Source organism: Rhipicephalus microplus, chromosome 3, assembly GCF_043290135.1.
Source record: "Rhipicephalus microplus isolate Deutch F79 chromosome 3, USDA_Rmic, whole genome shotgun sequence".
Classification (NCBI taxonomy): Eukaryota; Metazoa; Arthropoda; class Arachnida; order Ixodida; family Ixodidae; genus Rhipicephalus; species Rhipicephalus microplus.
In genome coordinates this window covers 87,312,144-87,335,853 of record NC_134702.1, presented here as the reverse complement: position 1 = coordinate 87,335,853, position 23,710 = coordinate 87,312,144, and the positions used below count along the sequence as shown (strand labels likewise).

The 23,710-nt window shown below is 43.5% G+C and overlaps 1 protein-coding gene across 1 annotated transcript; it reads right to left on the bottom strand.

Annotated features, from left to right (window-relative positions):
* Window positions 1-8,964: 8,964 nt before the first annotated feature.
* Window positions 8,965-12,916, bottom strand: LOC119186045 (uncharacterized). The gene is made up of 3 exons (XM_037434831.2): window positions 12,818-12,916; window positions 9,661-10,501; window positions 8,965-9,079 (listed from the first exon to the last, which is right to left on the bottom strand). Coding segments are annotated over exons 1-3 (846 nt in total). The 5' UTR covers window positions 12,821-12,916; the 3' UTR covers window positions 8,965-9,077.
* Window positions 12,917-23,710: the final 10,794 nt, after the last annotated feature.

Sequence of the window (23,710 nt, the reverse complement as noted above, 5' to 3'; positions counted from 1 at the left end):
TTATTTTGTGTGTGTGTGTGTGTTTTTTGTGTGTGTGTTTGTTTTTGTGGGTTTGTGTGTGTGTTTGTGTTTGTGTGCATGGATGGTGAGCGTTATTTCAGAATACGCAGCTGCTTTTTCTTAGGTAACAATGCTGCTTGTCATCTGTTCACTGATGTGGAAAGATTGTTGCAGCAGATCGTTTAGATTTCACCCCATTCAGAGTTCAGGACAGAAATATTAATGAACCTCACCACTTCCGGAAACATGTGGTTAGTAGGCGAGACCATTATTTGCAGTTATTGGCCATGTACCTCTGTTTTTTCCTTGTTGCTTCCAAGTATATAGCGCATCCAAGGCGGAACAAGGCGAATGACACATGGACATACATACAAAGCGCACATGCACTTGGAATTCGCTCGCCTTGTCGCGTTTACGTGCCAATTGTTTACGTGCACAGTGTATATGTGTCATTCGCATTGTCTTGTCTTGGCTGCGCTGTGTAGCTGAATGCTGCAAATCACGAACAGGCCTGTTGTGCAACCCAACAGGCCTGTTGTGAACAGGCCTGTTGTGTGTGTTTCTTGTTGGTGATGGGGCTCATTCCCGCAGCCAAATTCTTTGTAAAATTCCACTCTGCCATTTTGCCAATGGCATGTGTAGCTTCTTTACAAATTTAGAAGGGGGTACGAGTGCTTTGTTCACGAATTTAAGTAACCGTCTGTTGTGAATGTTGATAGCCGAGTTCGCACAACTGCAATGATGATCTACGATGAGATATATGCCCAGGTAGCACAAAACGGAAAATTAACGTTTTCCTAACGCTCATCAGAAACAATAAAAATGTCTAGGAGTATTCATTGTATACAAGGTAAAGGTTTAGAAAAGTTCATCGTCTCGTCTAATGTCCGGCTAAAATCACTCAATAAGACCATCTAAAACATTTTATGAACGTCGCAAAACTTCCTATTTCGTAAAAGGAACTGCTGCAGAGGTATTCTAGATGTGCTGAAGACGTCATGCAGAATATTTGTTTTGTAGTTTTGTCTTTTATCATTCAATTCGTGCACGTTTATTAGCCCCCTTCAATGTAGTAATTCATCATCATCATCATCAGCCTGACTACGTACACTGCAGGACAAAGGCCTCTCCCATGTTTCGCCAGTTAACCCGGTCCTGTGCTTGCTGCTGCCAATTTATACCCGCAAACTTCTTAATCTCATCTGCCCACCTAACCTTCTGTCTCCCCCTAACCCGCTTCCCTTCTCTGGGAATCCAGTCAGTTACCCTTAATGACCAGCGGTTATCCTGTCTACGCGCTACATGCCCTGCCCATGTCCATTTCTTCTTCTTGATTTCAGCTATGATATCCTTAACCCCCGTTTGTTCCCTAATCCACTCTGCTCTCTTCTTATCTCTTAAGGTTACACCTACCATTTTTCTTTCCATTGCTCGCTGCGTCGTCCTCAATTTAAGCTGAACCCTCTTAGTAAGTCTCCAGGTTTCTGCTCCGTAGCTAAGTACCGGCAAGATGCAGCTGTTATATACCTTCCTCTTGAGGGTTAGTGGCAATCTACCTGTCATAATTTGAGAGTGCTTGCCGAATGTGCTCCACCCCATTATTATTCTTCTAGTTACTTCAATCTCGTGGTTCGGCTCTGCGGTTATTACCTGCCCTAAGTAGACATAGTCTTTTACAACTTCAGGTGCACTATTACCTATCTCGAAGCGCTGCTCTTTGCCGAGGTTGTTGTACATTACTTTCGTTTTCTGCAGATTAATTTTAAGACCCACCTTTCTGCTCTCCTTGTCTAACTCCGCAATCATGAGTTGCAATTCGTCCCCCGAGTTACTCAGCAATGCAATGTCATCGGCGAAGCGCAGGTTACTAAGGTATTCTCCATTGACTTTCATCCCTAACTGTTCCCATTCTAGGCTTCTGAAAACCTCCTGTAAGCACGCGGTAAATAGCATTGGGGAAATTGTGTCCCCCTGCCTTACACCCTTCTTGATTGGTATTTTGTTGCTTTCTTTATGAAGCACTATGGTAGCAGTTGATCCCCTGTAGATTTCTTCCAGAATATTTGTATATACTTCATCGACGCCCTTATTCCGCAGTGTTTGCATGACGGCTGATATTTCTACTGAATCAAACGCCTTCTCGTAATCTATGAAGGCTATGTATAGTGGTTGGTTATACTCTGAGCATTTCTCTATTACCTGATTGATAGTATGAATGTGGTCAATTGTTGAGTAGCCTGTTCGAAATCCTGCTTGTTCCTTTGGTTGATTGAATTCTAAGGTTCTCTTTACTCTGTTAGCAATTACCTTTGTAAATAGCTTGTATACTACAGAGAGCAAGCTGATCGGCCTGTAATTCTTCAAGTCCTTGTCATCTCCTTTCTTATGTATTAAGATGATGTTAGCGTTCTTCCAAGACTCTGGTACTCTTCCCGTCAGGACACACCTCGTAAACAGGGTGGCTAGTTTTTCTAACACAATCTGTCCTCCATCTTTCAGCAGATCTGATGTTACCTGATCCTCACCAGCAGCTTTGCCCCTTTGCATGCTCCCCAAAGCTTTTCTGACTTCTTCTATCATTACTGGTGGGGTGTAATCTGGGTTACTGCTAGTTCTTATGGTATTAAGGTCGTGGTTGTCTCGGCTACTGTACAGATCTCTGTAAAACTCCTCCGCTATTTTGACTATCCTATCCATATTGGTAGTTATTTTGCCTTCTTTGTCCCTTAGTGCATACATCCGACTTTTGCCTATCCCAAGTTTCCTCTTCAATGCTTTGACACTTCCTCCGTTTTTCAGAGCGTGTTCAATTCTCTCCATGTTATACCTTCTTACATCGCATACCTTACGTCGATTAATCAACTTCGAAAGCTCTGCCAGTTCTATTTTGTCTGTTGTACTTGACACTTTCATAATTTGACGCTTCCTAATTAGGTTCTTCGTTTCCTGGGAAAGCTTGCCAGTGTCCTGTCTAACTACCCTGCCTCCAACTTCCACTGCACACTCCGTAAAGATACTCGTCAGATTATCATTCATTGTATCTACGCTAAGGTTGGTTTCCTCACTAAGAGCCGAGTACCTGTTCTGCAGCGACACTCTGAATTCCTGTACTTTCCCTCTCAGTGCTAGCTGATTGATTGGTTTCTTGGCGAATTCGAGACCGTACCAGACCGTACAGTCTAGGCGAATTCGAGACCGTACCATTCTATGGTCACTGCATCGTACCTTGCCAATCACTTCCACATCCTGCACGATTCCAGGGTGTGCACTCATTATAAAGTCTATTTCGTTCTTATTTTCGCCATTAGGGCTCCTCCATGTCCACTTGCGGTTTTCTCGTTTTCGGTAGAAGGTATTCAAAATCCGTAAACTATTGCGTTCTGCGAATTCTACTAGTAGCTCTCCTCTGGCGTTTCTTGTACCGATGCCAAAATCTCCTACTGCCTTGTCTCCAGCCTGCTTCTTCCCTACCTTTGCATTAAAGTTGCCCATCACTATAGTATACTGTGTTTTTACCTTACTCATTGCCGATTCCACGTCTTCATAGAAGCTTTCAACTGAAGCGTCATCATGGCTGGATGTAGGCGCGTAAGCCTGTACTACCTTCATCTTGTATCTTTTATTCAGTTTAATTACGATACCTACCACCCTTTCATTATTGCTATAGTATTCCTCTATGTGGCCAGCTATGTTTCTGTGAATTAGGAACCCCACTCCCAGTTCTCTTCTGTCTGCCAAGCCCCTGTAGCAAAGGACGTGCCCATTCTGTAGCACCGTATAGGCCTCATCTGTCTTCCTAACCTCACTGAGCCCTATTATATCCCATTTAACACCCTCTATTAACTCACGGCCCTCAGTCCCCAGCAGCTGCGAAGCAACTGACCACGGCGGCGGTCAGATCTGCAACGCAGCAGAGGGTGCTAAGAATCTGTGGATCCGGACAGGCCGCCATTGGAACCTGAACTTGGCAACGTTTAACGCTAGAACCTTATCTAGTGAGGGAAGTCTAGCTGTACTATTTGAGGAGCTAGAGGGTGGTAAATGTAGTGATTACAGTTGCCTAATTCTGTAATTTATATCGCAGAGTGAGAGCTCACTAGATCTGCAGACAAGCGTGGTCTTGTGGTAAGTCATTATGTACAACGGCCACGATGCTTGCACAGCATAAAAACGTATAAATCTCAAAATGATATATAACATGCTAGTAGATTACGCTAAACCAAATGGCAAGTGGACAGAGAAGTAAAAACGTTTAAGTTAAGCAATTCGGGCACGTACGTCCTATGAAGGGTCCCCACATGACCGCACTGCGCTATACAATCATGAGTTCGAGTAGTTTTATGATGTGTGTGGCCAGGTTAGTGGCGATCGCAGAAGAATAGAAATTATCATGATTGTTCAAATCTAGTTATATGGCATCCGGCTTTCTAAAACAGTTTTTTTTCACGATGCATCATTCGCAAAATTTTCGTTAGGCTACGCAACTTGACAACACTTACTCTCTGGCACTGTGCAATATGTAAGCAATCGTGTTAATTAGTTCTACTGAATGAAAAAGTCAGATAAATTGAAGTGAAATTGTCGAAAAGAGAATTTATTTCGAGAAGCTGACAATTTCACAAAAGCACTAATCTCTGTCAGGACCCTGACAAAGACAAACCTCCATGTATAAAAGTTTCTTCAATGCTTTATCTTCGACTAAACTTTTTTTTTTCATGCCCAAAAAGAAGAAATCGAAAAAAAATATAGAATGAGCAGTTTGGTAACTAGTGTCCAATTTACTACCTTACTCATGGGGAGGGGAAAGAGCGAGTACAAGAACAAAGAAATACATACCTATTTCAACGCACACACACACACATATATATACCCACACGCACGCACGCGCTCATACACGTACACAAGCGCACTTAAAGAGGAGTGTACCATAGGCAGTCTATCATTTTCTTTGCCTTGAACTACCGCTGAAGGACTCGCGGGGTTTTCTGAGCTGATGTCTTGTGAAGTCAGGCTCCAAAAAAATTTCCTTCAGTAAAAGGCCGACCATCAAGCTTTCTGAAGGCACACCTAGGATTCCAGCGATGTCATTCAAACTAGTCAAAAGAGATGATAACGCGCCAATAAAAATCAATGAAAGCATGCGAAAAAAATACGATGAATGTACCACTTACTAAAGTAAAGGAAAAAATTTACAAATTTATTGTTCTTTGCATCAACATCATGCCATGAGTCGTGCCATGATCTGCATCTGCAAAGCATAAATCCTCAAGTGTGTCGCTAAACTACTAAACACCAAGCATCTGTATTATTTCGCAGCATTCATCAGTTGCGTGGTGAGAATAATACAACAGTTACTCAATAACTGAGAGTATTTTATGTAAGCCTCACCTGCTTACAACGTATCTTATCGAATACTTGAGGGGAATTCGTATGCATGCATGTCATCTCGAATACTGAGGGCGAACAAGGTGACCTGTTATTCCCGTGCTCAGTCCTAGAGATGTAGCAATCGTCAAGGAAGGAAAATGAGAGAGAAAAAAAAAGCAGAGATATTAACCAGTTTGCCATAACTGGTATACTATCCTCAAGAAGAGGAAGGGATGGGTGAGATGGAAACAAAAGTGAAGAAAGAGAGAAAGAGAGGCATAGCACTCAAGCACACACATAATGCTACCGCGCATAGCGGCAATCTTGTGTGGTATACCACATCATTAAGAGTCTACAGCCTCTCGTGCAAGCGTATTCTCCTTGCATATTTTAGAAATGTCTTAGTTGCTTGAACTCTCGAGGACTCTTCTGGAGGGCACTGGAAAATGGTTTCTAGTGTCATCGTTCTGTTGTCAAAACGAGCGAGAGCGCATGAGAGGGATCGTCTCTGCACAGCGTTGCGAAGGCAGTCGCAGAAGATATGCTGCAAAGCCCTCCTAGGCACGGCACGCGTCGCAATGAGCATTGTCGGCTATCCCTAACAGAAACAAATATGACTTCGTGCAATCATGAGCACTTTTCAGGAACCGGTGGTGTAACCATGTGTGTCACTTTATATCGCTATATGTATCGTTTTATTCGGTTTTTGTGTTTAGAAAAAGTTTTATTTACAGCATGTACAGAACACAAAGGCTTCATACTATTCCAGTAACAGGGCACATACACTTCGGCACATCTCTGTGTTTAGAATATTCTATTCTAAACACAGAGAGAAATAAAATTGCAGAAATGTGAGTGGTAAATGCTATTGATGGTGCAAAGCAGCGTACATGAGATCCCGAATCAAGGTCTTTTATTTTGTTCTGGTTATTGACCTTTCATTTTGTTCTGGTTAACCATTTGATCTGTCAAATGACTTGATTTGCCCGTGGCGAAATGACAATGCTTCTACAGTGCTCCGGCCTTTTATCTTGTTATTTTGTTCACAGCCTTTTGATAACTTTTTTGTTATTACCAGATTTTTCGGGTTGTTTACAAGTTCCTGACATTGCTGGTTTGTTTCTTCGATGTTCTGGCGTTCCATTTGATTGCGGTTAAGAGCCTTTTATTTTGTTCTGCAGTGATGATCGACTAGTGGTCAAATAATGATTTTTTTTTGTGGTGTTGTGGCCTTTTATATTTTTCAAAGCATATGCGCGTATGTACGCTCTGTAGACGGTATTGCGCAAAGATTTTTCACACCTCCACTGCGAGTGAGGTCACGGTGAGTTGAGCCTCGACGAGAATGGCCGGACATTGTGCGAGCTTAAGGTGGTTGGCCACTAAAAATGCATTGAACTCCAACGGGTCGTTTAGAATAAAAAATATATCAAAGATAATTGTTTCTCCTAAAGAAATTCGAGGGCCGACGCCAAGTGACCTTAACAACGATACACAAGAAGTTTTTTTTTTTTTTTTGTAACAGTACAACGATTTCTGTGAGGTTGCTTTTTTTGCTCATCTATGTAGAGAGAAATGAATTTTTGTTTTAACGGAATGGAACTGAACGTTTTGTATATAGCCATAAAGGTGTGAGTTGCCGCTTACTATGAACAACTGGCTCGATTTCGGGATATTGTGACACCTCCGACGTCAGCCGGACAGTAAGCACGAGCCACCGTTCGCGGCTGGTCGTTCAAAACCTGCTGGCTCCATGCTGCCATCTACTCGAATTGAAATGGTCTCTTAGTAAGCCGGAGGTAGTAAATTTTAATCCGCGGAGGCGATGCAACTCAATACGATATTTAGGACGCGAAGATAAGCGCTAGCGGGCCGTTAATGAGTACTTTATGGGTCAATGGTCTGTCTAGAATCAACAACGAAGTCATGACGCCCATGACAACGTAATGGTGTGTTGACTTCCTGTGAGTAACAGTTTCATTGAAAGCTTATGGGCATTTTTTAAAATGATTACACACAGCTAACACTATATTAGTTATTTATATTTATTATTTATTACATATTTTTACAGCAATGTTTATTAACAAAACCGATTGAAGAAAGGCTTCCAGCTTACTTTTTGTGATTCATATTTGCTTGAATGATATTTAAGTGTCGTTTGCTCTGTGCATATCAGATTGTGTATTTCTGCAAGCTCGATAAATTGTTTTGTTTACATGGGTCACCGTGTCCCTACTGCTTTGAGATAGCAGCCGCTTTTTGATGAAAGCTTGATTGCTAGCCCAGCAAAAAAAGTTGTCAGAGCTGACACGTAACCAATCGCATACACAGAGCATTTTAGATTGCTATTGGGATCCTAATGGCCTAAATATTTGTGTTTACTGAAGCATCTTACGCAACTGTTTCACCCATTTTGTTTCTTCTACGGTTTAAAAATATTACAATACTTCTACAGAAAACTCAATCAAAGACAATTAGGTGCAGTTTTATCCCCTATAAAACAATCCTTTAAACGCTTGCACTATCATATATTATCGTTTGAATGGTAAATTTGTATACTATTCGCTGAAACGCCCCTTCGTGATATATTTGCCTTGTTTTGAAGTTCCGAAATTCATCCTGGCAGTTTCCTCGCATTTCTGGTTAAGTTTTGCAAAACAACTCATTTGCTTATAACATACTCACCTTTGTAGAATATGCACGCACATCGTGGGCGTATTAGTGAGCATGCAAGTTTTGTGTAATTTCAAACACGCTGTATATATAGTCTCTTACGGTTAAATAACAATGTATGCTTTTTTTTAATTTTGACATGTGCTCAAAAAACATTACTGGTCTTCTTCTTTCGTGAGTTCATCAATTCATTCTTTGCGCTAATACGTCCTTTTCAGTAATGTCCGAACCAGCCAAGTAATACAGACAAAACAGAGTTTCCATGATAACTTACGTAACCTTTTCCTCCCAGTTTTCAATTACATGTACGAATCCTTTGAAACCTGCGTCGGCATATCAGATCCAAGCTGTGAAGGCCCGGAAATGTTTACGTATTAGCGTTCTGGGCAAATACTAAGCTATTTTTATTATGGGATTTCTATAACATTGTAAAGTTCTTCTTTATGTGCACCTGAGAGAAATTTATCGAACGACAAGTCCCATAATCTCTTCAACCAACGACTGCAAAATTTCGTTTTTCACAGAAGATGTTTCGGGATTCTGCAGGCACCTCGAGAAGTGTTCAACTCAACAGCACGTCGTAATATTACTACATAAACTCATCCTTCATACAGAAAGTAAACATTGTGGGACATTTACTTTTTGTGGACGAACATGGTTATGTGCACGCACTTAAACACTGAAGTTATTACGTCATAAGAAAAAGTATTTTTGTAAGGTGTCCAAGAACATCGCTCTAGTAGGGGTGGTTTTTTGAAAATAAATTGGTGTAAGCTAATCAATACAAAAAAAAGAGCTGAGAAGAAAGGGGAAGAGAATGAGAAAAAGCAGAAGACAGAAATGAATAGAGGAATACCACATGAATTCCCTGTAGCATAAATATCGGGAAACAGTGAGAAAGAGGGCGACAAAACTATCCACATGTTTCTGACTCTTGGAGAAACATATTTATTGCATAACTGTACAGAGTATAAGAGATGACGGCTATGGCAGTTGCTCTCGGTGCGATGTCAAATTAGCTCTGACTTCGCTGTTGTTTCTGAAAAAGAAAATGCAAAAGACATGGGCGTTTTTTTATACAAGTTGTAGCATCTCAGGCATGAGTGCTGTTTTCATCATTTCATTGAAAAACGGTTCGTTAACAAACTTCCCACTAAAGTGAAAATGTTGACGGCACGTTTGGATCCTAACGTGTATATTGGTTAGAATTTACTTCCCTTTCCCGTCGTCCTTCGGTGTTTTTACCGATGTTTCTTTCATGACGGTCTAAATTCCGTCAGGCCCTTGATTGCAACAAAATTTTCATCAGCAGCTATGCTCTGATATATTTGGAGCGCTGGCTTGCGACAGAAAATTACAAGTGAACTGGCAAATTAGTTTGTGAAAGCCTTCGTCATTCCAGGAAGTGGACTTTCAGAACCGTAAAGGCGCGTCCCTTTTGATATGGTCGGTACACGTTCTTGTCTCACACCATTTACCGTCAGTAGGCTATTTCCTAGCGCCCTATACATGTTTACCGAAGTTAAACGCTTATTACTTTCCGGTCAATATCGGCCATTGCTTTTAAACGAGAAGAGCCTTGTATAGTAATAATTATTACCAGAGATGTGAGCTACTTACATTTCTTCTTGTGCAGAAGGGTGGCGTAGTTGACACCAGCGAGGCCATACTTGTAGTTGAGACCATACGTGGGAAGGAGCCCATATCCTACGCCGTAATGAGCAACAGCGGGTGCAGCGGCCACTGTCGTCGCGACGGCTGGTGACACGTGGTGCACCGTGTCGACGCGAGTAACGGCGGCGGCAGGAGCATGGACGGTGGCCACTGCTGGTGCGTGAGCCACCACAGCGGGAGTCGCGTGGTATGCAGCGACCCTAGTAACGGCTGGAGCTACGGCGACAGCTGGCGCTGCGTGGACAGTGGCGACGGCGGGAGCAGCGTGGACGGTAGTGACGGCGGGAGCAGCGTGGTAGGCGACCCTAGTGACAGCCGGTGCGGCGTATGTCACTGCAGGAGCAGCGTACGCGACCCTGGTGACGGCTGGGGCAGCGACGACGGCTGGAGCAGCGTGATAGGTGTGTACTCGGGTCACGGCGGGTGCGGCCACAGCCACTGGAGCGGGTGCTGCGAAGAAGGCCGGGGCAGCACGGTAGGCAGTGACCCTAGCGGGGGCGACAGAGACGACACGGGCGGGAGCGTGGTAGGTCGTGACTGCTGGAGCTACGGCTGCGACGGCTGGTGCGTGGTACGTCTGGAACCTAGAGACTGTGGAGACGGATGGCGCAGCGTGCACGGTAGTGACTGCAGGAGCGGCATGAACGGTGGCGACTGCGGGGGCGTGGTGGACCGTGGTCACTGCGGGAGCGGCGTGGGCTGCCACGGCGTAGCTGCCGGGCGCGAAGCCACCGACGTAGCCAGCGAAAGCGCTGCTGGCCATAGCCAGGACGATGAGGGCACGAAACTGCGAGAAGAATTATTCATATGTCTTTTTCTGCGTGCAAGCAGAAATAGCTAAAGCGAAGAGACAAATGAAATTACTGAAAAGAAATTAGCGTGCTTTGTAATCTGTTGTTCAGGAGTAGCGTTACTGAACGAATACCTTTTCCCAGTTCCCAAACACATGCAGGAATTACAGTCTTTGTGCTTAATATGTCCTTTCTGCTCTCTACAAATTTTGAACACAGTGAAATCACTCTAAAACCTTGATGCATTTTTCTCTCAAATGCATTTGAGCTCGGCCTATAATAAATTTCGTAATAACTTTTTACTTTTTATTATCTTCGTATTCCCGAAGCTTCTGTAAGCTATAACTTTATTAGTATGATATACTTAAAGTATGTCTTTTACAGCGTTTTCCTCAGTGCTTATCATTTGTTGATGTTCCTTGTTTGGTTCTAGTTATTTTTCGAATCTCACCAACTTTTTCTTGGTGACATCTTACATCTTCATGCCACATTTATACTGTTGATTATAAGCATTTTAAACTATCTTAAACAGGCTGGCCAATATAGCGGTCCTACTCATTTCTAATGCCCTCTACATAAGTAACCTTGAAAACTGAACTGAAAAATATTCCTTCTAATCTAAACTAATATTCTCAATTATTCCTCTTTTTTGGTTAGCTGCCTCGTAAAAACAAAGCAGTAAATTTGCACTAAATAACACGTTCTCAATGATTTCCTGGATAAGTTGTCTGGAAGAACATTAGAGATATGTTTAAATGATTTATCGCAACCGTGTCCCGGAACTGTAACTTTGACATTAATCTACAACTGGAGTTATGCGGTTGAGCAAGAATGCATTCGAGTATACGTTATCCCCTGTGGCGATTGCCAAGTTCCCACTTTTTATATAAGCAGCACACTTCTCGTAATGGAGTGTCCAGTGAAATGCAGTCAGAACAAATCTCTACCTTCGCAGTGTGCCTTTCTCCTTTGCAATGGTTCAGCTTACGTGTCACAGAGTTGCTAATGGCTCAAGCTCAGGTGAAGAAAAGATGCATTTGTCTCCCTTCATTGAAGCAATTTATGTTTAGTTTTTCTCCTTTCCTGTACTGCTACACTCTAAATTCAGATCGCAGCCCATTTCTCTGGTAAAACGTTCACTACCGGCTGTAAAATACCTGCCTAGCGGTGGCAGATCTCCAGAGATATTGACTTTATTCTATTTTTATTCTACTTTTTAGCATCCTGAAAGTGCACCGTGGGATATGATGGATAGTGCAGTCGAGGCCTCTGAAATAATTGGAACTGCCAGCGTTATTATGTTTTTGCACACAATGAGTGGTACACCAGTGTTTGTTTGACTTGCGCTCATTGAAGTGACTTATATTCGAACCCAATCGTTTGAGGTCTGTAGCATGCTGCCACGGTTCATAAGTTCCGGCAGTCTGTTGCCTTAAGCATGTGGCTAAGCTCCTATGCTTGTCGTTGCATTGCAATTTGCGATTGTGAACAATAAATAAAACCTAAAGAAGAAGCACTGAGCTCAAATCTTCAAAGCTCACTAATTTCAGAAATACCGTAAACATAAACTTCACACCACGTGACATTTTTCTCGAACACAACATTTAGAGGCACGTCAATGTTCAAATTTTGTTTTCATTTAGCACCCTTAACCTGGATTATAGCAAAAAATGATCAGTCCTACTACCAAGATGGAGGAAGCTTGCGAAGCTGTGACTATGGTGTGTCCGATATTCTCAATGTTCCTGTTGTAAATTGTTATTATGATTATAAATATTGACTTCATTAAAACAATAAGGAGGTATACACCAAAGGAACTCAGGGTTTCACTTGCGCACGATGCCTATTATCAACGGCGGTCATCGCCAGTACCAAAATAAAATCCCGTACATGATAAGCTTTGTTGCAAACAAATGGTGGTAATACCATGATTTTCGTTTCTTCTACGAGTGGTCCTGTCTTTGAGGCAGCATTTTTCACGCCACCTTGCCGTGGTGGTCTAGGGGCTAAGGTACTCGGCTACTGACCCGCAGGTCGCGGGATCAAATCCCCGCTGCAGTGTCTGCATTGTCCATGGAGGCTAAAATGCCTTGGGCTCGTTTTCTCGAATTTCGGTGCACGTTAAAGAATCCCAAGCAGTCGAAATTTCCGGAGCCCTCCACTACGGTGGCTCTCATATTCATACGGCGGTTTTAGGACGTTAAACCCTACATATAGATTAATCATCAAGCTTCAGTCCTTTAAGGCGACGTTTTATCCTGGAACTGCGGGCGGCGGAAGGGATCGTGAAACTCTGTAGACGTCGAACTCACCATGGCTACCGAGTGTCTGCTGTACGTACACCACCAAGAAACCGAACCTGTGTGATGCTCACTGAAGCAGCTTCCGGATGTTTTTATACCGAGACTTTGGGACAACGATGACGACGAAATGCAGCTAAAGTAAAGTAAACACAAAAAAGAAGGGCATCGCGAAGTCAGCGGCGAGCACTTGCGGCGTTTTGTTTGTTTTGACGGTATTGCGTCGCGTGGCCGCCCATACGCGACATGGATTCCACAGGTGCCGAAACGGCCCTGAACCAGAAGCGCTCTCGATCTCCGTTCACTGCCGGAGCAGCAAAGCGGAAAGGGAAGCTTACATTTTTTTTTGGTTCGCCCTCGGCAGTATATGCTCGTGCTTGGTTCAAAGTCTGTCGTCTCACGAAGGCCAGAACCTTAGCGGCTCTTTTGTGGCACCCACTGCCGACGTGCGATAATGGGTGGTACTATAGATGACAAAGATGACAGTATAGGTACACGCACATAGTGACACAGCCGACTGGGGAGTTAATCCCTCTAGAGGATACTGGAGTAGCTGTCAATAATGATTGCGCTAAACTTTGTACAACTCGTACACATCGAGTGATCTCTGTCATATAATTTAAGTAAACAACTCATTAACAGAGCTATTGGCTGTTGTTTCTAGATGCATCAATTCCCAAAGAAATCGTCTTGCTTGGATGTCTTTTTTTTTAGAATTTTGAGCTGTAAGGGCTAGATGTGCACTGTGAGAATAAACCAACTATATATTATTGCCAAAAATTTTCGTATTACCATGTTGTTCATGCCGCTTAGATTGTAGCGCGGTAGCAGAACTTCAGTGTCTCTTGATAGCAACCTGTTGCCAATATGCGACAGCCTTTTTATACCTTTTGCAGCCTCATAAAAAAAGTCATGCACGTTGCCAATTTTGCCAATTTCGGCAAAATAAGATTTGTTTGTTACTTGATGCTTGCCTTAAAGGAAGAGTTCTCAAAGAGAGTTCCGCGGAACCCGCGGTTTCATGAAGGACATCTAAGAGTTCCGTGAGCGGCCTGAACGAGTGCAACGCGCTCCTGTTTTACCACCATGAACAACTAATTTATTTATCCAGACAAGTAAATTGACAGTTAGTGGTTCCAAGATTTTCTGTAAAAACCGACGGAGTTCCCCTAGAACCCCTGCCTTAGATGAACTTGGTAGCCTATGTGCTCTGTGTATAAATATCCACGACAACGTACCACTCTACGAACAGGCGAAACAAAAAATGCTTGAATCATACGACTGCCCATCCACGACTGCAGATCCATCCCGTGCCTTAACGAGAGTATGATCCCCGCACTCGTGGATTTCACTGGGCGGAAAAACCTGCCACCTTTCAATGGCACGTACATTTCGTGCTGTTCCGCCACGCGTGCGAAGCTTTCACGAACAGGAGCACGGATCCTTGAGTTCATTCGGAATGCCTTTCACGGTACTCATGCCCAGAACCCTTCTTTTCTAATCGGCGTCGTCGCTCTCGCATAAACCACGGTTTCCGCGCTGTATGGCTGGAGAAGTTCTCATTCTGAGCTGCTTATCTGCCCAATGCTCCACCAAAGCGACCACACGCAGAGATATAAGGAGTGAAGCTCATGATGCTTCGGAGTAAGCTTATCTGTACGAGCGCATTTGTCACCCAGGTACCAGATTGCTGGGGCAGGAAGAGGCTTACTTACTGTCTTCCACTCTCACTAGGGCAAGGGTGCGTGGAAACACCCCCAAAAGACGCACGGTTTCACAAACCGGTTACGTCCGCGCGGCACGCGAGCGTGCAGGAACCACGTTCCGTGTTACGCGATGTACTTTAGCTGAAGGACGATACTTGTTGATCTAAAGAGGCGTTATCGAGACCTGTCACATTACAATATTCCTAAGGTGATCAGAACCATCTGATTACGCTTTTCACAGCGAGCCTAGCCGTAAGCCGTAGTCTTTTCTGTTTCACGAAAATCCTCGGGAATGTAGCTGGGATGCCTGCTCGCGCTGAAGGGCAGATATGTCGGGAATTTCTTCCCTCGGTACGTTTTTTTTTTGTTCTTCGTTGTTACCCGTTTAGTTTTTTTTTGTACGCCCTGTTTGCGCCTGCTTGAGCTCGTGACGACAGCATGCACTCGCGTGTACACTTTGATTGATATGTGGGGTTTAACGTCCCAAAACCACCATATGATTGTGAGAGACGCCGTAGTGGAGGGCTTCGGAGGTTTCGACCACATGGGGTTCTTCAACGTGCGCCCAAATTAGAGCTCACAGGCATACAACTTTTCCGCCTCTACAGAAATGCAGCCGCTGCAGCCAGGATTCGAACCCGCGACCTGCCGGTCAGTAGCCGAGTGCCTTAGCCAACAGACCACCACGGCGGGACTCGCGTATACACTTTAATTTGTTGATGCAGCTGAACAAGCAGAGAAGCATCGAAAAACAAAAAAGGTCCTATACGTTAAAGGGACACTTCAGGCAAACGACATTTTATGTCAGTGTCAGAGCTAACTATTTCAAACGTCTAAACAATACTATTGCTGACAACAGTATCTACTTATTGCTAAATTAAGCTAAATGTATCACATAACGTGAGCCACGAATGGGACGTCTTGGAAATGATCCCAATGACATGAGAGCGTCCGATTATAATTAATCGCTAGCAAATAAACTAGATGCAATAAAACTACTTTCAATGCATCAAGTGACGTAATAAAATTCTGCTCTTCCATTTCTATTTGATTTTTAAAAAAAACGTACTGCCTCGCAATTTTATGTACGAGAATGGTGCGAAACATTATCTAAAATATTTGTTTTCGCCTGCTTAAGCTGTATAGGTGGTTTCAGCTAACGGAGCCCAGTCAAACCAAACAAGCCGCAATTTTTTCAATGGCCATTGCTGCTGCTGTGGCTCCGACTAGTTTAGCTCTGCTGTGTCTAGTGTCGACGCCAGCGCAATAAATGCGGACAAAGTTGGGCACGGCAACAGTAACGCGATAAAAAATGCTTTCAGGCCAGTAATACAAACCGCGTTGACGCCATGCGGGCCTTTAAAACGTAATTTATTTTCAAACGAAGTACCTTCTTTTCACAAAAGTAGCACTACGAGGCTTTTGGGCCGCTAAGTTCACAATCAACGTCCATTTATTATTTGCATTTAGCTTCCCTTCGGCAAGGCGTAAGCTGTCGTAATACCACATGGGAGGATAGCCATTAAAAAGAATCTTCAATATTGTGTTTGTTTTTTCTTAAAACTAAAATTCTAATGACAAAACTTTCCACATAAAGAACTGTTCACTTTCGGGTGAGCTATAAAAGAGATTTTCAACTGGGCCACCGCAGGGTGCAACTTGCCTCGCATTATTGACAAAAATGTCGACTTTGTAACATTTGTGATTTTTTCGCTGTATCCTTTAGCAATTAGAGAATTTCAAGTATATTTTTTCTACAAATATGTCTCGTGTTGGGTAAGTATTCATTGCTTATATATTCATACAAAATGCAGTATTGCAATTGAAAAAAAATGCAGATATAACACATTTTGGCTAAATTCTTCGAGGCGTTTGAGGCAGAAAAATTGCATTATTAATATTGAGCTTCAAAAATCTTGCACAAGACCCATTACTTAACATTTAGACAAAATTTGGGGTAGAAAGAAAGAGCTGTACTTCTTTTAAATTAAATATTCTCCCAATCAACACCCCGATGAATTTAAGGGTAGTTCAAAAGGCAGCCATAGGCTACATGACATAAAAATTTTTCCAACAATTCACTGTGCTCAATGAAACAATTTTTTCTGTACTACATTTGAGATGGTCGCGAAAATGGCTGATACGTTTGGCATAGAATGACCCACTGCAAAATTCAAGCCGTTCAACAAAGAACTGTTACCGATGCATGTGGTGAATATTTTTGTCCAGATCAAGAACATTGTTCTCCGCCACGCTGCCTCTGCTGTCGCCATCATAGATCGTGATACTGCATTTACGGCAAAACTGCTCCGAAATACCCTGTGGCTGAGTGGTACGACACACCGAACCGATACTGTGTACCATTCGCAAACCAACGGGTAAGCGAGTGCCTTAAAAAAAAAAAACGTTCGCAAATATAATTTCGATGTATGTCGACAAGTATCACAATAACTGGGATGAAATTCCCACATATCTCACCTTTTCCTTCAACACGGCTCTTCGAAAAACCACCACCTTTATTTCTTTCAGTTTAGTTAGGAGCCGTGACATCACCACAATGCTTGACGTCATTCATGCTGCATACCAACTCCACCAGACACGACTACCTTGGATACATATGTAATTAAGCGTGCCGAAGACGCCCAGAAGCTGGCGCGCTTACGTATTTTTTCGCGGCAAAATCAAGATGCTCGCAGGTACAACACTCATAAGAAAGCTGTAACATACGAACCAGGCTACATTGTCTGTCTTTGGACTCCTATACGTCAGCGAGGGCAAACCTGGTACAAACCGGGTACAACCTGGTTAGCGCCCCTCGTTTTCCTTTGCTTCTCTCTCTCCCTCAGATAAATCGCTGTGCCGGTACTTTGTACTATAAAGCCTTATTCAGTGCTTTGGTGAAGGTAGCCGCGAAGTTGTTGTGGTAGACGCATTCGACTTGATTGATTGATTGATTTGTGGGGTTTAACGTCCCAAAACCACTATATGATTATGAGAGACGCCGTAGTGGAGGGCTCCGGAAATTTTGACCACCTGGGGTTCTTTAACGTGCGCCCAAATCTGAGCACACGGGCCAACAACATTTCCGCCTCCATCGGAAATGCAGCCGCCGCAGCCGGGAATCGAACCCGCGACCTGCGGGTCAGCAGCCGAGTACCTTAGCCACTAGACCACCGCGGCGGGGCGGACGCATCCGACTGCTCTCGTAGACTGTGCTCCTCGAATGTTGTTCACGTGTCCAGAAGGAAGTCATATTGTTTGTGTTGACTTCAAATGATCAACTATGTAATGCGCAGCCGGCTTTCATGATCATTGTGTATTTCTTTCTCGTTTCTTTTGTCTTGCTATTGTGCTTTGCAAGGCCCATAAAAATTTCGTCTAACCTTTCACTGTTATTTGGAGGCACGGCGTTCATAGATTCCTATACCATTTTTTTTTCTTTTTGCCTGAAGAGGGAATAGATCCGCGAACTCATTTATGAGTCGATTCACTCAGACTTACTCAGACTCATTTGAGCCGTGAGTTTGAGTTTGAGTGAGTCCGGCTGAAGAAATTTTTGATGAGCGTGAGTCCGAGTGAGTTCAAAGCGCAATATTTCTTGAGTGAGTCAGAGTGAGCTGTATTTTTCTTTTGCCAACTCACGATCCTAAGTATATTTATTTCAGCATTACTGTCAGCCTTATTTGGACTCACGATGGCTCCTACATATTCAAAGGCAGTGTCCTGCATACAACATTTCAATATGTATTGATCAGAAGCGCGAACAAAGTAAGTAGAGGGGTGTCTTGATTTGCCCCTCGCCAACTATTCCGGGGAAGTTCTTGATAAATATATGTTATGTTGTCATCTCTTCCAAGAAAAAATTGAGCTTACTCATGATTCCCTCGTGTTCGATGGTATTATATCAATCGGGGCCGAGAAGAGCCCCGATTACGTGAGATATTGGTGTTAAAGAGCATGGACACCAGAAGCTGAAAGAAATAATTCAAGAATAACTGACTCAGAGTCCAACTCACTCGGACTCACTCACTCCGAGACCAAGCCGTGAGACTGGGCCTGAGTGAGTTCGGGAGAGTAACGTTTTTGTGAGTTTGAGTCCGTGTGAGTTTGGTTGAAGAAAATTTTCTTGACTATGAGTCCGAGTGAGTCTGTCTCAGGAAAATTTTGGTAAGTGTGACTTCGAGTGAGTCCAAAGCGCGAATTATGTTTAATGACCGAGTCTGAGTTAGCTGCTTAAGTTTTCCCGAACTCTGGGAAAGAGTAATGCCCCGCTTTAGTAACGGCAGATTAGAAGATCAAAGAAGTTATTGGGTGCAAGGTACGAGTAAAGTTCATCGTTCTAGTTCATCGTTTCCTTTCGCAACGGACCTATGTTGTTATTGGCAAGGTTACGCAACTATATACAATCAATTATATAATACATGTGCGGTGATTCATTATGTGCGTGTACTTGCAACAATTTACATATCTTTAGCGTCATTTTCTAACATTTTCTTCAATGAAAAAATTGCAGCACAGTCACCCTCCCTTCACATGCTTCGCATACCACCGATTCCCACGGTACATCGGAGCTGACTACTTTTTTCTTTTACAGCACTTAGAGCAAACAGTCCTGTTCAGACGCTTGGTGCGTTTTTATGACGCTCGTGTTTTGCCGTCTCTAATGATCATGTCATGTTTAGAACATCCAGGAACAAGACCTTCTTGTGGGGGCACTGTTGTAAGTTGCTCTACTTAGCCAGTCTGCCGTCCACACCGTACACTACTAAAATTCTATTTCGCAATGGCTGCCAATGTGACACAGGTTGTCTTATTTTTCATTTGTTTTTGCCTCAGATGGACACCATGAACAAAAATTGAACCAGAGCTCAGCAGGGACACGCCCTAACTGCTATGATGCCGCGCTCCTAGAGCATTTTCAGAAGGAAATAACTTGCTGAAATCAGACCAAGCGTTTTCGGGATGTGTGTGTCACTGTAATTTCGTAAGTTACCTGATGGGACAAATAGGCCATAAGTGCCCGAGAAAAATGTACAGGCAGCGTCATAGTGACGCTCGAAAAAAACCTTCTAGATAGTGCCGTGATGTTCCTACTTTTGCGATACAAAAAAAAAAGAATATGCTATTTGAATTGCAACAGGCGGGGCATATGTCATCTAAACTTCTCGATTGCCTGATGCTTGATAATTAAAGTATTAACTAAACAACTCATGCGGTTGCTGTCAGTCCATATGTGTGCCTCGTTCCTTGCTGTGTACTTTATGTAAACACTGGTCCTCTCTAACTGGAAAATGATGCGGTGTGCGAACACTTCATAAGCCCAGAAACGCAAGCAGGGGCAGGTTTGTAAGTATCCTTGCATGAAGAGCAAGGAGCGTAGACAGCAATTTTCGTTTCCAGGGCGAAAATGAGGCGTTAGGAGGGGGCAACGTATGTTCTTCATTGTGTTTTTTTGCGCACTGGTGCGTGTGCTACTGCGCGAATTTCAAAACTTTAAAAAAGCATGGGCACCCTCCCCACCCTTTTGCCCCCACCCCATTTTCTCGGGCTACCACAGTGACCTCGAGGGGTGAAAGCATCCACATAAAACGTGTTATTGTAACACCTTCAATTGCAAATACATGGCTTCTTACAGGCTTGTAGATCATAGCGGCAGCGAGAGGTGTCTCGCCCTTGCGCACAAGTTACAACCAAATAAATGCTAGTTTAATCGTAGGGCGAACCGTCTGATCAACCTTTCATGAATTCCTTTCGCGAGCGAAATATGTAAGGCCTGAGGAGTGCCGATCCGCCAATTCCAGAGATATTAGTAAGTTTTCTTTTTTTTTTCAAGAAGACCTAAACCCCGAACACATTTTATTCCAAAGAAGGAAGGGGCGAAACGGGGCCATTCTCGTATTTTGGCGGACGGTTCCGCGTCAGCGACAAGCGTGAGATAATCCGCCCTGTTGACTCCGCAACGCGTAATGCCACCATTCGTTCGTTTTTAGAGTGGTTTCGATGTCGCGACGTGCCCAAGGCAGTGTCCCCGCTTCTTTGGAAGAAGACAGTTTTCCACTTGCTCTCGCCTTGTCCCACTCCCTGAAGGCTGCCGGTCGTAAGCGCCCGCAAAGGCGCTTTCTGACATTCTTCGGGTCAATCGTTTCGATAACCTAGCGGGCGTCATATCGGATTATAGACATGTCGATCGCAACTTGTCAGTGCAAACAAAAGATCGTCCTTCCACCGCGATGTACTGCGCTGTTGAAAACACTAAGCACGTATGCACGTCTTTGCGGTAGGCGTTCGCAAGTCACGTTTTATCGAAACTGAGTGCAAACTTTATTGCGGAAGAATCGCTCTTCATACCTATGAGCAACGCGAGCTTACGTGATGAGGGGCGATCATTCACGTAACGAGGTCATTTTCAGTGAACGTAACGTGCTCTTTTTCTTTGGCATTTTTCGGAAATGAATAAGAGCGGCACTGCGTCGGAACGACGACCTTTCCAGACTTGCGGTTATTCTTTGATAGCACTCATTATTACTGCCGCTGTTAATAATGCTTAAGGGATAAGAAATATCATTTTGATGCCAAATGTTGAAGTATGTAAATATTGAAAAGAATTTAATAATAATGTGGCGAATTTTAATCATGAGGCTGTCTAAACTTCAGGTAAATCCGGTGTGGAATGCAAAAACAAATGAGGAAAATTTGACAGTCGGTTTTTAGCATAGCATAGCCATGTGAATTATTGTACAGCGAAGGGTGGGAAAGAGACTTTAGGTTGAAGAGTAGTGATGTAAGAGCAAAGAAGAAGAAGAAAAAAAAGGAAGAACAACAATGCTTTATTTTTATGACAATTATTTACAACGAAAACTCTTCGAAAACATCCGGATCAATAGTCGATATGGCTATTTAAGATTCTGTTTCATACAAGGCATGTTGTGGTTCGATTAGCGAGGGCAATGTTTACACAGAGAAATCTACGAAATATTACAGTGCTCTCATTCAGGAAAAAAAACTGAAATAACTTGACATGTAAATTTCAGTGACATATATATATAGGTGACATATACTCTTAATGATAAGTTATTAAAAAGCTAGTAACCACGAGCAAAATGTTAGTAACAGCAGCTGTTACTAACCGTCTTGGGTTATTACTAACCTTTTACTATCCACATTAGCAAATGCTTGAAGGTTGCAATGGTTACTAAGTTTTGCGCACTGTTAGTAACCTTTTGTCTTGCATGTATTTAATGAACTTGTTAAACAAACTTTTGGTATTATTACTACGATCGTCTTACAACCTATTTAGTAGCACGGGGATGCATTCAAGTTCATTGAGGCAATATATTCAAGCTTACTACACAGTCTTATGTAATGAATATAAGGGCTAATTGAGGCGATATTAAGCAAAATAAATATAGCCGTTTTTCTTAACACGCTTTTTTTTTTAAGTGTTACACTACGTTACCTCGCTCACCTAAAGAAACTGTACGTTGTACAAATAAAGGCGCCTTACTTAAATATACATCCTTTAGCATAGCCGCCTACCGGCACCAGCTGCGTTCTCTAAAGTTAGTGCTATAAAGACTCTTGAAACTACTACGGAACTATATTTCTCGCGTGGACTTGTGTATGTGTGCTGTGCTCCTTTGTGACATAATTGCTAAGTGATATATCGAAATGTTGACGTTCGCGAATGCGACTGTTGTAAATAAGTGAATCCGTGAGGCAAAATGATCGCGCCTAGTGGATTTTTTATAGCAACCATTACTAACTGTGTTAATAACGATGGAGGTAGTAATGATTACTAACCACAATGTTGCTAGCCTCACTTACTAACCGGTTCGTAACATATGTGGCAAGCAGTTAGTAAACCAAACTTAGTAAGTACTACAACCTTTTTTTTAAGAGTGTACATATGGCAACTGGTACGTACATTTCAGCGACATACATTGCAGTGACATTCATATGGCAACTGGTAACTCCCGCGTTTAAAGATTTTCCTCAGCGACTGCGTCATACTTGGCATACGTTTAAATATGGTAGGGATGGAATGCAATGGAATAAAAAAATGACCACAGTTTCCCGAGTGGGAACACTGGTTAGCATGCGGAGCATATATGTTGAACTGTGATAAATGTGGTTTGTAATTTGCGACATGCGTGTTTGTTATGAGTGAACACGAGTGAACACCAGTGAACACGCACGCACGTATGCTGCGAAAGACGATGTTTATTGATGAGATGCTTCGGTTATATTGAGCAAGATGGTTTTATGGCCAGTAAAGTGAAGGGTGAGTGGGTCCGGTTGCAGCGGTCGAAGGTCGAAATTTGCAAAGACGTGGTTGATGCACGTCCCGCGAACCGTGGTCGGATGATGTTTACCGTCGTGCGTTGCTCGTCTTAGCTAGTGCCGCGACTCCGTGTAGTCAACCACACTATAGTCCTTGATGACGTCCACGTTGAGGTCGCCAACTATCACGAAGGGTCGTCGTTGCGGTCATTGTTTCAGGTGAATACCACGGCTTCTCCTGACGTACTTCTCCATGACGGCATACATTTTCTCCAGCGACATTGGACGTGGAGCGACCGCATAAACCAACCGACGAAGGGCGGCGCGTCCCGACACTTGGTTATTTATAGCGAGCACCGGCCCCAGCCTGCGCATGTGCGTGTTAGCGTACAGCTGGCGCACGTAAAACTAAAGGTCGCGCAGCGCACGGAGGGGAGAAGCGAGTGCAGCGCGCGCTGTGTTGAGAGGAGGAAGGAATGCACAGATAGCTGGCGGAGGAGGAGGGGAGGCTGCAGACGGCGACGGCGCATGACTAGCCCCTAGTATAACTTGCTCTGCATGTAAAAACTTTATTTCCGTCCTGCAGAAGGCGGTTAGCGCGTAGCGGGCGTCTTCCACGTAGGGACCGACAAGGAGTACCTGGTGGCCGCTTCGTGGGCCTCCTGGATGGGCCAGTGCTGGTCGGCGAGAAGTGAGCTTCTGAGGGACCTCTCCTACTTGTTTGAGGTCGTGTCGGGAGGAGCTGTTCTACACTCCCAAAGCATGTATGTGAGTGTCGCCGTGTGTCCACAAGATGGGCATGCGTGGCTGGGGTATGCATCAGGATAATAAACGTGAAGCGTGGCAAGTTTTCGGTACTTGTGTGTCTAAAATAGGCGTAGGATTAATGCATGTGGTCTGTTAAGTTTCAGATGTGGGG